Source organism: Pezoporus flaviventris, unplaced genomic scaffold (genome assembly GCF_033815535.1).
Source record: "Pezoporus flaviventris isolate CSIRO_AGI_PZ_B2104156 unplaced genomic scaffold, CSIRO_AGI_Pfla_v1 ptg000036l, whole genome shotgun sequence".
In the NCBI taxonomy this organism is placed as follows: Eukaryota; Metazoa; Chordata; class Aves; order Psittaciformes; family Psittacidae; genus Pezoporus; species Pezoporus flaviventris.
Window position 1 is genome coordinate 6,993,131 of NW_026892584.1, and position 15,887 is coordinate 7,009,017.

The 15,887-nt window shown below is 45.8% G+C and overlaps 1 protein-coding gene across 6 annotated transcripts in view; it reads right to left on the reverse strand.

Annotated features, from left to right (window-relative positions):
- Positions 1-3,309, reverse strand: part of TUB (TUB bipartite transcription factor) — a 160,833-nt gene extending 157,524 nt beyond the window's left edge. For all 6 annotated transcript variants that reach the window (XM_061462991.1, XM_061462990.1, XM_061462989.1 and 3 more), the window contains exon 1: positions 3,185-3,309. In XM_061462991.1, coding sequence (XP_061318975.1) covers positions 3,185-3,240 — 56 coding nt within the window. In that variant the 5' untranslated portion in view covers positions 3,241-3,309. The remainder of the gene's footprint in view (positions 1-3,184) is intronic.
- Between the last annotated feature and the right edge of the window lie 12,578 nt (positions 3,310-15,887).

Sequence of the window (15,887 nt, forward strand, 5' to 3'; positions counted from 1 at the left end):
AACTGCCTCCACAGTTATCTTTTGTTGTGGCTTGTTTGTTTAATCAAACAAAGAAACACTAACAAACACCTGTGTTCATGCACAGGTATAATCTGCAGGTTGCCCATTCCTTCTGCTGCAAAACTTCCTACTGCTCCTGCAGAAAATCATTCTGGACTGGCGTTCAGCTATGACCCTCCTCATAAGAGCTGTGCATAGTCCACCAACACCTGAAAAACTTCGTAAAGCCATGCAGTCCACTGCTGCCTTGCACTGTTTTCCAGGTGTGCACCACAGATTCCCAGTCTGCAGTGTTTGACTGTGTATTTGATTTCAAACTGGCCTGCTGCATCCATGGACTGACTGTATTCTGCACACTTTCGTAAACTGTACCTTCCCAGATGTTGGATCCAACCACATCCATGGTGTCCCAGCTCTCTCAAGCCTTCATGAACACCACCTTGAACTTCAGTGGTAAAATTTGAGTGGCATTGTTGAATTAATTTTCTGTCCATCTGTTCTCCAGCTGCTGGAAGTGCTATGAAGGACTCAGGTGGCCCAATCCATGAGAATGGCTCTTCAGTCTTATACCAAAAGCCTGTTATCCATCGGCCCCGTCCCTCTACAACTGCAGGGCTGATTCATGGAGGCCAACACCAAGAGAAGAAGCCTGGCTCTGCACCTGTAGGAGCATTAGTTGGCTTTTGCGCAGCACTTGGCTATTCAGGGTGCCTGCCCCATGTGTCTGCAGTGCAGGCAAGTATATTCTAAACCCCTCCTGCCCCCGGGGAAATAGAGGGAGAAGCAAAAAATCACAGTGACTTCCACCCATCACACAGTAATGAGTAACAAACAGAGCTGAGAACTGTAAATCTTACAGTTTTACTCAACAAGAAAGTGTCAATTATGCTCTTTTTGCTGCCAGCTGATGTTGGAGAAATCCTGGGGTGAAAGACTATGCCACAGAGCATCTACCCCAAGAGCAGGTGTGATGTTTCATGGCCGCTGTTGAGGAGGAAAAACCCAAGCATTATCACTTAGTTTGACAGAACTCGTGTAAATGAGATGAGCGTCATTAACCCTGCTTTATAAGCAACAGAGTTTCTTGGCTAAGGTTACAAGTGTCCCTTGAGGAAGAAAATTGTGCCATTTAACTTGACTAGCAAAGCTCCTAGAACCCACTACACTGGAATGTAACTTTCATGAAATCTTGCAATATCTTCATGTATCCATCCAAGCCCCTACAGACACATAAGTAGTCACAGGAGGCTCTCAGCCCACATGTGCTTCATATGAGCCTGTGGGTCCAAAAGCGATCTTGTGCCCTGCTGGAGGAATCCCTCTGCTTTGGCACACACTGCAGATGCTCAAAGATGCTCAAAACAAGTACCTACCATTATCCTTTCCTGCCCAGCAGGAAGTTCCCCCAGACCTTTCTTCTGTCATTGCTCAGTAAAACCAAAGATGGGAGAATGAACTGCTCCAAATGCAAAGGGCAGCCATGGGGGGTTTGGATACAAAAGAGTTAGCTCCTTCTCCTGTCACGGGCCTGGGCACAAGAGGGGTGTGTGAGGACAGGCTCTGGGAGCAAGAACAACTCTGCACCATTTTTTCCAGCAACTCAGTGCTCAGTCTCCCAGCACTGTAAAATACACGTAGGGCACAGGCATCAGTTCATGGGGCTTGGGTCTAATGGGAAAAAAATCAGAATCTGAAAACTGGCCACCAAAAAACCCAGCTTAGGCACTAAAATACTGCATTTCTGTCCCCAGATACAGTACAAAAGCCAAGCAGGGTAAAGACACAAGTGCAGCATATCTCCAGGGTACACAGTTAATTAACAACAATCAGTGACTTCTCTGTCATGGTAAGGAAGACTGAAAATGGAGAAGTAGATTGCCAGCCATACATAAGGTTAAATCAAAATCTCCAGTGATACTGGGAGAAAGTATCCAAGAAGAGTTCTGGTGAAATTTCTGGATTGTTCACTGGAGGGTTAGGATCTTCAAACTGCTGCAACCATGGGCTGTGTGGGATAGGCCTGAGCACTACAGGGTCCCAATGCTGCTGTTTCTGAGGACATGGCATCAGACAGAAAGCATCCTTTGTGTGGGAGAATCTATGCATTGAAATGACTTGTTTTATAACTCAGCTTTGCATATACATAAACATATACATATTTTATTTAAAGAAGACACCGTTCTCATTGCCACCACTGTATGCATCTGTATATATTTTCTGCTAGGATGAATGTACTGAAAATAAGTGAAACTCTCTAGATCCACATATAAACCATAAAAGCCCACGCAGCCAGGGAGTGTGGGCGACACCAAATACATGTTTAAGCACTGAAAACCACTTCCAAAGGTTATTTCTTCAGAATACTGTGGTGGCTTGTGGCAGTGATGCAGTGAGATGCTAATACTGCTTCACATCTGGCTCCATTTCAGGTGTAACAGTAACACAAATGAAAAGTGAAAAAGTTTATACCTTTTTTTTTTTAATCCAAGCTCAAAGAACCTGCCAGTCACAACTGTGAATCACATAAAAGCAGGACTAATGCTGCAATAATTTCCCATTCTCCAGAAGAGGAAAACCAACATACATCACTACAAAACGCGGTGTGAATATTTCAGCTGTCTCACTGAGACACCTAATCCAGCCCCCTCAGCTCTGTGGTACCTGGGCTGTATGCAGCATTCCTCACAGCTTTTGCTTGAATGTGTCATTCTTGAGTCACATCCTGGCTCTCCGGCCCCTTCCTTTTCTAAGCTGTAGTTTATATTTGTAGAAAACATCCAGGTGCTGGGTTAGAGCAGTAGTTACCTTCCAGCAGATCACCTTTCAGAAGTCTTGGTAACTGCTCAGGCACTCACTGCACCTCAGTTGCCCTGCTTGGAGGAGAGAGCCCAGGAAACCATTGTGCTGACCCCCCAGTTCCACCACAGCTGGGTGAAGCTGCCACCGTGCTTTCCAGACAAATGCCTGCTGAACAACAGCAAACGCCAATGCTCGAATCACTTGGAAAACTGGGGGTTCCTCGAGTGTCTTTCAGACTGTAAAAGCAGAACTAGTAAAGGTTTATGCTTCCCTGAAGAGGGCTCTCCATCTCAGTTTATATAAACAGCTTGCCAGTTTACAACAGCAGGGAGGAAGACAAAATAAACCCCTCAAAACCAACAAACCAAGGCAAGATAGACAATACCTGTTGTAACTCCATCTGCTGTAAGACATGGTCCTGTTGCTGCTGACACCATCCATCTCCGGTTTGACTACGGCACTTCCAGTATTGCTCGCGTCCCGCAGGCAGCGGCTCCCGAGCTGGAAATAGAACACCTGCCTAAGGGGGGGCCACCGCAGGGATGCGGACAGACACCTCTGGCCTTGCACAGAGAGGCCAAAATCCACTACCGGGCAGCGGCTTCACATCGAGCTCTGGACGCGCGGAGCAAACCACTGCCCGCGCCGGGGAGGGAGGGAGGGATGAAGGGAGAGGGAAGCGGAGGCTCCGGGGATCCCCGCAGAGGGGACCGGCAGCAGGATGTTCTCAGCTGCCCGGCAGGCACAAAGGCGCTCAGGTAATAAACTGGAGCAAGGGTGCTAAGCTGCTTAAGAGATATGCAGCGAGGCCGCGCTCAGGAGCAGCGGGCTGCCTGCCTCCTGCTCCAGCACACGCGCTTCCTTCATTTATTTATTTATTTATTTATTTATTTATTTATTTGTGCTGGTTGCCACAGATACGGGTCCACGGCTCTGACATCACCCGCTCCCACCCCGAGCGGGGCCCTGGGTCTCTCCCGCCAGCACGATCTTCCAGACAGACACTGGTCGCATCCTCCCGTGCACAGGGACAGCGCCGGGAGCCTGCCGCGGTCAGGCGGCTCTGCAGGATCACGGCCCTGCTGCTCGTCCCACTGCACCGCGCCTGACAGCTCCTTGTACGGACCACACCACGGTCACTGTGAGCACAGCGAAAAGGCTTTGCAGACCCCATCGCAGTCACTGGGCCTGCACAACGTGCAGCCCCAGGTTGCCTCAGAGCTGGGACATCAGCGTGACATGTAAGCAGTAGAATCACAATCCCTGGAAGTGTTCTCAAACCATGCAGGTGAGGCCCTCACTTACATGGGTTAGTGGTGGTCTTGAGTGTGAGCATCCAGGTTTCCTTGAAATGGCAATTAAGATGCCCAGGCCTGAGCCTTGTTTCTTTTAGCTGTGCATACCCTGCAAGTTTATTATCCCAACTCCTGTTACAGATGCTGTTGTTGATATGTATAGACAGAGTGTCCTTGTTTATCTCATTTATAACCTGCATTGAGTAACTTGGACAAAATGAACCCTCTGGAAAGCAGTTAATCACAGACAATCTCCTCCACCTACCTGCATCTGCTCATTGCTGTGCTCATACTAAGAAAGCTGTAAATGGTCAAACTGAAACCTGATGATTTTCTTGGCTGTTGGATTACTGAGGCCAACATTTTCCACACTGGAGCAGCTGGAAATCACCCTGAGGTGATGCTGAGGCAGGTCGGTTGTGAAGATTTTGGGTTGACCCTGCCAAACCTTATGGCAAATACAGCCTCTCAGCATGGGCTACAAGAAAACCAAACCACCCATCAAAGCTCCATACACAAACCAGTGGTATTGCTTTGGCAGACCAGTCCTTTATGGCCTATGCTTGCTTCAGGAGACCCCTCTATACACATCCTTCAACAAGAGGTGCTCAAGAGTAAAAATAAGTGCCACCTCCACTGCTCTGCTGCAGGGAACAAGTTTGAGACCCCTCGGAAAATTACTCTGGGTGGCAGATTTAGCATCCCAGGACACAAGTGTCTCCCTCCTCTCTGCCGGTGGGTGGCAACCCCCCTGAACACAGAAACCTGTGGCTTTCTGCAAGGTTTCCAGCTCCACTTCTGCCATCTGAACCCATAACTTGCATTGCTGACAGTATTACTTCAAACTTGAAAGTTGCAAAGAAGCTTTGCTGGGGAAGCCGAGGCACTCACAGCTCATGCAAGGTGAAGAGACACAAATCAGACCCCCACTGAAATTCAGTCAGAAAGAAATGGTTTTGCCGTTTGCTCTGCTACCAGTGCTGCAAGGCATGCGTCACCATGTGTTTGTGCATGGCCACATCTACACACATCCAAAATGAGTCATGTCTGCTCCCTGTTCCAACAGATTCTCTCTGACCACGGCAGACACAGGGCATCTCAAATCAGGCATGTGTAATCTAGGGGAAGCAGGGAGAGTAGTCTTCTAGGTTACAATTTATTAACCACAGAATGCTTGGGGTTGGAACGGATCTCTAGGGATTACTTAGTCCACCCCCCCTCTAAAGCATGGGCACCGCGAGCAGGTGGGATCTGAATGTCTCCAGAGAAGGACACTCCACAACCTCTCTGGGCAGCCTGTTCCAGTGCTCTGCCACCCTCAACACAAAGAAGTTTTTCCTTATATTCAAATGGAACTTCCTGTTTTTGTTGTGCCCATTGCCCCTTATCCTGCCACTGAGCACCACTGAAAAGAGTCTGGCTCCATCCTCCTGACACCTGCCCTAAAGGTATTTGTATGCACTGATATCTACTCTCAGTCAGTTCTGCAGGCTGAACAGTCCCAGCTCTCTCAGCCTTTCCTCATACAAGAGGTGCTCCAGTACCCTGCTCATCTCCATAGCCCTCTGCTCTGGTAGGTCCTGGTCTTTGTACTGGGGAGCCCAGAACTGGATACAATGCTTCAGGTGTGGCCTCACCAGGGCTAAGTAGAGGGTAAGGATCAGCTCCCTCGACCTGCTGGCAGCGCTTCAACTAATGCTGCCCAGGATACCATTGGCCTCCTTGGCCACAAGGGCACATTGGTGGTTTATGGACAGCTTGCTGTCCACCAGGACCCTCATGGAGCTGCTTTCCAGCAGGTCAGCCCCCAGCCTGTACTGGTGCATGGCATTATTCCTCCCTGGTGAAGGACCCTGCATGTGACTTTGTTGAACTCCATCAGTCTCCTCTCTGCCCAGCTCTGCAGCCTGTGTAGGTCTCACTGAAAGGCAACACAGCACCCTGGGGTTTTGGCCACTTCTCCCAGTTTTGTACCATTGGCAAATATTAATGCTGGACCAGTAACAAGATTTCAGTTCTGTGTTACAAACATTGAGGCACTGCATCACAGGAGAGCAACCATCCCAGGGCCAGCTGGGAGAGAGACCGGGTACTGAGCACCAAGAAAGCAGAAAACATTTCTTTTTTCAGGAGTTTAGTATGTGGCACATGACCTTTCCACCCTAACAAATATGATCTGGAATATTGCCTTGAGCTGTTGAAATGCCACAGGAATTAAACTGGCAGCAGTGCTGAAGGAAGCAGGCTGCTCTTGCATTTTCATGTTGCCCATACCTTGCTACAAACAAGTGACAAAATGTCTGCTGAGTCACTGGATGATGCCTAACAGGTTTAACAATGGAAAGTCAAAAACCCAACATAGCACAACTTCAGATGAGGCAATCTGGAAATACTCTGAGGTTTAAGACTACATTTTGGGCATCCCCAGACAGTCATTTTTCCAGCAACACATCACGTTCATGACCAATCATCTGTCTCATCATCAGGTGTCTGTGGCTGCAGAATCTGCCCCTTCATTACAGTCCAGCCCAAGTCTGGAGGTGAGCTCTAGAGAGAGACAGAGACAGGTCTCTGACCTGTCCAGCGAGAACGATGCTAGCCAGAGCAGACTACATGTTTGCTTTCCTACTCCAAAACCCTGACACCAGCACAGGCATGGTCTGTGAATTAATATCCAGGATCTCCCTTCCTATGAGGCAGGGCTTGCAGCTGCACCTGCCAGCACTGCTCAGGTTGTTTTCCTCACCTGGGCAAGTTCCTCAATGAGATTAAAGTCCTTCAGCAGTGCTAATTAGTGCTTATGCAATCAAGGATTTCTCCACGCCCACAGGGCTGCTGCCTGGAGGGGGCGATGCTCCTTGGCTGCACGCAGTGGTGCTGTGCTGGGGATCCGCACCAGGGCACCAACTGCCCCTTCCCTGCTGCTTCAACAAAACAATCCTTCCCACCTCCGGAGGGGCTGCCCATGTTCAATGCCATGGCCAGGAAGTCCCAGCTGGTGAGGAAGAGTGAGCACGACTCCAAGCTGCAGGCAGAGGAGACCTGGCCTCCTGAGCATTTGCTGCCTCCAGCACATTGCTGGAGGAGAGGGCTAGGGAAATGTTTATGAAATACCAGCAGGAGACTATTGTCAACCCAGTATGTGTGTCAGCTCCAGAGTCAGGCTGACTTGAACAAAACATGTATATTCAGCAACAGGAAAACCTCAAGAAAAATCAGTTACAAACTCTGACACCTGGGCAGACATCATCCTTGTATCTGCCTCTAGAATAAACATCTGGGCCTCTCTTAGGGACTTGAGTTTACACCTAAGCCCAAACACAATGACCTCCTGGGGCTTAAGCATGCCCCTGAGTCCATAAAGCAAGTCATCAGAGCCTCATAGGGCTTCTCACATGCTCCGGACAGATTTAGGAGTTAAGAACCTCCATCACTAGTCAGCACCACATGCTCTTCCTACAGCTAAAGGTACTTGACCATTAGCAATGTGAGACGCTAAGAGTGTCCACAGATGCAGGAACAGTGCTGCAGAAGCTGCAAGTGAAAGAAACACTACATCATTAAAAGAAAACCAAAACCAAAAAAATCCCCCAAAAGCAGCAAAGATAGGCTGTGAGGTACATCATGTCCTACCACAGCAGCAGAAAACACCATAAAAACATCTGTGCTGCTGGAGAGCAGCTAGCTGTAATGAGGAGACACACATACCAATGGGACAAGCAGAGAGGAGTCCAGGCCACGTAACATCTCTGCCAGGGACTAATAGGCCAGTGCCTTGAATAACATAATGTTTTATACTGAGGAACTAGGGAAGGTGGAATGCTGCTGTTTGTTTTTCCACATGCCCTCATATTACCCTGCCAAAGCAAAGCTCATAAAAAGTTGGCTTTAACAATTTTGTCTGAAAAGATATTTACATCCTTAAGAGCATCTGACATATTTCTGCATTTCATCTTCCTTTCAAAGGATAATGCAGCTTCTAAAAATTCCCTCAAGGGTCATTATCATTTTACTCTGCTCCCAGTACAATAAACAACCTCATTTGTCAGTCTGCAAGCACTTTGCAAAGAAGCCAGCATCCCTATTTACATCTTACAGAAAGGAAACTGAAGCAGCAAGCTTTCCTAATAGCTACCAAGGAACCACGGCAGGCACCCATACTGCCTGTAGTCTCTGGGTCCCACTCCAGCACCCTGCATGTTGCAATGCCCCCAAGTCTTGCACATGAACAGGACAACACCGACCCTCTGATAATCTCTGCCAGGCAGTGTTTCAAATCCCGTCATCCTTCCTGGCAGCTCTGCAATCCAGGCTTGTTTCACAGTCCCTCTCTTCACAAATAGAAGGAACTGGTGCTGCACTCATGAAAGTTCACCTTCTTTCTTCCTTATGAGGGATTAGAAAATACCATATTTACTACATATACTACATGTGCTACGGTTACTCTATAGAAAATTCTATAATTATTAAACCAGAGAAAATCCATAGTAGCATGGGTGCTGATCTGTATTTTTTAGCAGACACTGCTTTCCTCAAGGACCATATTATCAAAAGGACTGCAGGCTGGTTTCACCCCTTTGTACAGTCTTAATTGCTAAGGCAATTTTTTAGTAGCTTATTAGCTCTTTTCATTCCCTACTCATCTTGGCAATATTTGCTAATTTCCCAAATGTGCATGTGGGAAATTTCCCCATGTTGTACACCAAACCTGAGGTTGTGATGATGGACAGTTATAGCGACCTTCAGTGAAGTATTGCTCTGTTAATCAAAATGAATAATAAAAAAAAAAGAAATATAAAAATTGTTTTGACCATTCAGAATTTCCCTCAGGTTGAAGAAGGTGCAAAGCAGCTCTGGACACTGATCCAAGCACATCCCCCTCTTTTGAAGCACCAGCAGTTCCCTGTTGCTTACCTTGGGCTGCAGCAGCTCGCATCAGCCCTGAGGCCCCCCATGAGCCAGCTCTCAGCTTCACTCCTTGGGAAGCAGCACAGAAAATTTTACGTGGTGCATCTACCCACTCTGCTGCTTGCTGCCTCTTAGGCAAAAGGCCTTCATGGTGTATATGGTACATGGGCAATGCTATTCAAAAAGGCAGTGTTTCACTCGTGTAGATCTTTCTGTTGACATGGACCAGAGATATAAAGACTAGAAAAAAGCAGGGAGGAGAGAGCAAAAAATGAGACAAGAAAGGCCTCAGAAGAGGCAGAAAGACATGTAACTGCAGTAACACAGGAAGAAGCCAGGAGAGTAATGCAAGACCCCAAATCACCACTCAGATACAGCAGCCATATCAGACACTTCAGGCCCAGAGACAGGTTGTGAAGAATTATCTGCAAGGAACAGAAGTTAAGTATCAGAAAAGATGTGCAGCTTCATTGCAGCTAGGTTAAAGTACACAGCCCCAGAGGTGTGCACACGACAGCTGAATGTATTGGTAACACAGCACAAGCAAAGGGACACGCTGCTTTTGGCTGAGTCCTGACCAAGCTGTCCCCTGCTCTGTTCCTCAACCCTTGAACTCCCACAGGTGCTGAGCACTCACCAGCAAGCTCACAGTCAGCTCTTGCCTTGTGCGTGCTGTTCTCCACAATACTTAGAGCAGATAATGTCCTCATTGCTGGGAGTGTGCTCCAGATTGGGAGGCAAATGAACATAGAGGATGTCCCACAGCAACAGCAAGGTTAAGACCAAAGAGCAGTTTCTCTCAAGGGGAGGATGCAGGCTCTCAGCACAGCCTGTCTCCATCCTGTCAGATGCCAACAGTTCAGAGCACCCTTCAAACCCCGGGGGCCTGCAGGAGTGACAATGGCAGAACCTGGTCTTACAGCCAAAAGGTGTTTTAAATCCCTGCTCTGCACTACACATGTCATTTCCCTTGCTATTCCTCCACAGTTCTGGCCAGCTTTGGCATTAAGAAGCAAACTGCTAATGCCTCCATTGGTTGTGTCCTCAACAGCAGCTACTGACACTCCCACAGATTTCTGTAACTACTACAGACAGTGGGTAAATTAGCCACCCAGGCATCCCTTAAAGCAGTGTGGTAACAGGGACCGTCACCAACTGGCTTCTGACATGGGAGTTTTTAAGCAACTGTACCTCTTGCTAGAGAAGAAACACAGTACCAAGAACATTACAATAGGGATGCTCAGGATTTTCAGATTAGTATCTGGGTGTGGGAGGGAGCAAAAGTGAAATTAGCTGATTTACCCTTTAAAATTACTATGTAAAGTTTACAACGTAAGATAATGTTATTGAAATGGCATGGGAAATGGGGATTACTTCAGGACAGCAGAACAAGAAGTTCATAAAAATATGAAAAAGTTAATTTGAGATTTTGCAGTGAAAACCAGACAGACAAATGCCCACAAACCCACACACATACCTCAGGCTTTTCCCTCTGCTGGGAAGCAGAAGCTTTGTTACCTCAGTGCAGCGACACCAGCCAAAAACGAGGTGGCCCCACACCTCAAACAAATGCCATCTTCAGGAGAGCTGGCAAAAAGCACCAATACAGCTCCACACTGCTGTCAGCCCTACTGCATCTCAGGGGGTTTCTGTGAAAGTGGCAGATTTCATGATGGAAAACACGTACACCCCAATTACACTTTCCAGCTTTTAAACATCATTTTGAAATAATATAATTTCCAGATATGGAAGAAAGTCACTTGATCTTGCTCTGGCTGAGAAGAGTGGGAAACAGGAGTGTATTCCCTATTTGCACATCCAGAGGCCTCCAAAGGCATTAGCGCTAATACTAGTGGGAAAAAGTCATCACAGAGCAGCTCCTGGCAGCAATGATGAAGCCCAGGTCTTAGGGCCTGGCAGTGACAGATACCCTCCCAGACACACAAAACCAACAAACCATGGTATTAGACCTGGCAGATGTTGATAGCATCATGAAGGTGGCTATTGTAATGAGGATTTTAATGATCTCAAGCTGGTTGTTCAGGAGAAAGATAAACAAGAGAGGTCTCACTGCCTTGTAATTACAAAAAAGATCAAGAGGTTAAGACAACTAGTTCCAAAAGGCAACTGGAGTAGAGAGGTGAGCAACTTCACTGGGCAACTTGCACATTAGGAGCCCACAAGACAAAAAAAGGTACCAAAATATTCAGAATTCACCAGGTGTTCTCCCTCTCGTTTCCGAGAAATACAAGCGGCTAAATGGGTATTTTAAAAGCAGTGCTAGGTGGGGACAGAAAGGTTACAGCAAGCACATGGTACTCCACAAAACCTTGAAAATGTAGCCCTGAGAATGACCAAAAGTCAATCTTTTGCATGAGAGGGACTGACCACTTAAATAGAAGCATCAGTTCACACTGCCAGTGTAGTGCTCTATACTTGCAAATAACAAAAGTCAGATCAAGACACAGAATGAGGAAAGAAATAGGACTGAAAGCCATTGACGGTGAAATGGGAAGCCAGCAATTCAGGAATATGACATTCTTGCAAGAGGCAATGAAGGATAGGCAGATTTTACAGTTTGCAGGAGAAACACTAGAGCACACGTGAACTTTTACTGTTTTAAAGACACAGCAGGTGTTGCCTGAAAGTTGCTGTAGGAGGGAGAAAAGCACTAGAACGTTGTTTCAGTTTCAAAGGTTAGCACCATGTTCAAGAGATTTCCCAGCTCCTCAGGGAAATACCAGGCCTGGACGAGAGGGACATTTTTCTCCTGCTAACAGCAACCCTCATTTAGATATATTATTTAGCTGAACACAAAGTGTTTATACATAGCTTTCCAATTGCAAATTGTATATGTTGCTAATGATATATAAACGTTACTCATTTTGACTGCTGTACTCCTGACACAGGTGGTGACAATGAGAGCTTGACAAACTATAAAGAAGTTGAGGATTTGTACAATATTTTAATTACCATGCATCCAATGGTTTAGATTGCAAGCATTCTTCCTGCTTTCCACATGAGTTTCTTCAGAACTACTATTTATAAATCATTGTTTTTTCTCTCACTACTACCTGGCTTCTACAGAGTTCACAGAACAAAATACTCTGAAATAGCACTGACACATGGCCCTGTTTAATTATAGATCAGCGGCTTTGTTATGGTTCTTGTCCTTCATTCCTACCCTGCTTGTAAAAATAAGAACTTGAACTGCGCAAGGATCTTGGCAAAAGCAGCCCTGAACAGCCCTGTAACTACTCAGGTATATGCCTACCAACAGTGACATCTCGTGGTTGTCAATAAATCGTTCCCTGTGCAATTCACATTAACTAGTCCCGCAGCCAATGATTGTAGCAGCTGCTACAGCTTCGGTTGAACCTTTCCGGGTGGTAGTCAGCAGTTTTCTTTAGCCATTCTCGCCTCCTTATGCCTTCACCATAACTTCCTTCCATATGGCTCTTATTGCTGTTTTTAATCCCACCTTTCTTCCCTTGCTTAGAGGTGGATCTCCTACACAAGTCCACTGCTTTATAAATCATCACAACAAAAAGATACTACACCATTTACTCCTAGGAGACCTTCCTTCTATAGAAATGCTTGTTTTACCTATTCAGATCACAGCTTTTCACAGAGAGGACAACTTGTGTTATATTCACATGGTGGACTGGACATGAGGTCCCAGACAGGTCTCAAAATACCACTTCACAGACTACTTTTTAAAGCATATAAGCTACTAGTATCACCAGAGTAAGTTTATTTTTTAATATTTCTCATAAGAAACATGAAATGCATTCACAGGAGTATTTGTTCTGTGCTATAGCTCTTCAGCAGCCCAGTTCAAGTGAAATGCCTGGAGAAGAGAAGGCTCTGGGCAGACCTTATAACAGTCTTCCAGTACCTAAAGGGGGCCTACCAGAAATCTGGAGGACTTTTACAAGAGCATTTACAGATAGGACAATGGGGAATGGCTTTAAACTGACAGAGGGCAGATTTAGATTAGATATTGGGAATAAATTCTTTACTGTGGGGGTGGTGAGACATTGGAACAGGCTCCCAGAGAAGCTTGTGGATGCCCCATCCCTGGAAGTGTTCAAGGCCAGGTTGCACGGGGCTTAGAGCAACCTGATCTTAGTGGAAGATGCCCCTGCCCATGGCAGGGGGCTGGAACTGGATGAAAACTGTCTCTAGTACATGTTAACTCATGACTAGGACTAAGAGACAAAGAAGTAAGAGGTTTTGTCATTGCCCCTACTTGCATTTTTGGTGCCCGTACTCTGCTATGGTAACTTCTCCCTCTCTACAATACTTCCATGTCAGAAACCTTTTTCAAAAATGTAGTAATTTAGAAAGTGCGAGTGTCACTACAAGTTACTGAATACCAAATACTGTGGGTCTTGATACAGCTCACAGCATCCAGTTTAAAAAGCAGCTGAACAGACTATGACTTGTTCAAGGATTAAGATGCTGAACATACTTCTACTTAACCCCTATTAAAACCCAGAATCTGCTTCAAGCCTGCAATTTTAACTTAGCTTTCCAATAGAACCAGGTAACCATGGCAAGAAAAGCTGTATTTACAAAGGGGCAAGCACTGCATTTACAATCTGGGATGCTCTGAGCAAGTGCCCATCTAAACAACTTCAAGCCTTGAGGTTTTGACAGATTGCTGCTCTGCAGTGGGTCAGCTGAACAACACAGGAAACACCCCAGTGCCCCCACATTTCCAGCTTGAGTGTTTTTCTAAATTCAGTTTGAGTGCTTAGCACAGTTTTGGTACATGCGAGTAATCAACTTCCAAAATCTGCCTAAATTAAGCGAACGAATGCATTCCCTGTTTAGCAGATTCCTGAGCTTTCCTAGGCAACACACTTCTAAATAAGCGCAGATAACTTTTGGCAGTACTTGGCTTGTGGTGACTGACTTCAAGAATCTTCTATTTGGAATAAGCTCATTAAATCTTAATAACAAAATTATATGGTATGGCCAGTCAATGACTGCTACAGATATGCCATGGGTGAAATCTTGTCACATAAACTGATGTCAGAAGAGCGTTAGCTAGAATTTTTGTATGAATCCAGACTTGAACTTTATCAGCAATGACTAACCACAACGCCATGCATAAAGTCAGAGTTTTCCTTGGCATCAGTGGGTGTTAACTCATTTCAAATATATTTTGCTTTGTTAACCCTTTCACAACAGCTCATCTCATTACATGCTTCTATACCAGGCTAGCCACTTAGAGCTAGAGCATTTATCTGATCGCCTCTTGCCCAATAGCCTGAGCACCCAGCAACTTCTCCAGGGCCAACACCATTAGCCAGGGCAATGAGAAAGGGGTGGAGGAGCTTTTCTTCTTTTGCAGGAAGAGGGCAGGCACTGTCAGGGTCCACTGCACCACGTGTCCTGTGTGCTGAGAGACACCACAAACTTGCATCATTAGAAAATTGAAAGGAAAACAACTGTGATAGGAAGATCACCCACCTCATATGCCTACACAGCTCTGCAGTTTTATCAGACTAGGTTAGTTTTAACCTGCAGCAGAAGGACTGACCAGTTGTAGATGCACAGTCCAGTCAGATGCCCAGTGCAACAGGCTGGAAACAGACTAAGCAACTAGTCCTACTTACGATTTATCTCTTTTCTGCACAGTCAAGGTCAATTTATAACTATCATCAGTATCAGTGACTCTACTGCCCCTGAACAGACCATGTCACAAAAGAGCAGTTTTAGAGGAAGTAATGTAATACTTCTGTGTATGTTAAGTTAGCCTGAGTACTGATGCAGAAGAGTTACTAGGTCAGAGAAAGCAAATACATCAATCAGAGCAGGCATAAGGAACTACAGTGTACTTACGTGGAAGTAATTCTTCCCCAATTATGGTCCATCTATAAAACATCACCAATTACAGAAAAAGACTTTTGCCTATGAGCAAGTCAATCCTCCTCATCCAGCAGAGTAGCAGGCTCAGCAGTGTGCGATTCCAGAAAGAAGAGAGTTATTCTGTGCTTTGAAACAAAGGCCCAGACCCTCCTTGTCTGCTCTAGGAGGAGCAGGAGGTCATTTCTGGGATACGACTTGAGCCCTCCAAATTCCCCAAGTGTGAATCTAAATGATTCATGAATGTGGCCCTGAACTGAAGTAATTACAAACATAAGTTACAGATCTTTCAGCATTTCTTCTGGCAGGTAAAGTCATAAGAAACTCTCAAGTTGACAGCTAAATTGATGTCCTACAGCAAGGCAGCAATACTGCAATTCACAAATAATCCAAGGCAGACAGATCGGGGCTACTACTGTTAGAAGACTTGCACTTCGCAAGCTCCACGCCAAGGAGAGAAATTCCATCTTTCACCACTACCTTCAGGTACAGCAACTGGAAAAGCAAATCATCAAAACACCTCAAGATGTTTGGAACTGAGGACCCCCTAGATCACTATTACTGTGTGACTTTTCTAAATACCAACTTCAAGTCTGAAGAGTAGGATCAAAATAGCTGCATCTAACAGTGTCTTAGAGTGTCATAAATGAACCACTCTCAAAAAGAGACCACAACATTACATAAAGATTTCCCTGTACATTCTCTACAGTAGAAGCCTTAAAACACATGCACAGGAATATATTGTCTTAGTTAACGAATACAGAGCTGACTTCCACAGCAGCAGCTGATGGTCCCACTTCTATTTAACTTGCTTATACAGTTTACCATGTGGCTTAGCAGATAGGAGTATGCTGCTTAGCATCAACCACCTCGAAGCTATTCAGCTTTCCCCATGAGGAAAAGCAAGGGTGTGGTGCTCTCCGCCTTCTTTATGAATTACAGAGTTACATATTAAAAGACCTATCTATATCACAGTCTACTATTTTAAAACCAGGCTGTCATGAGTGA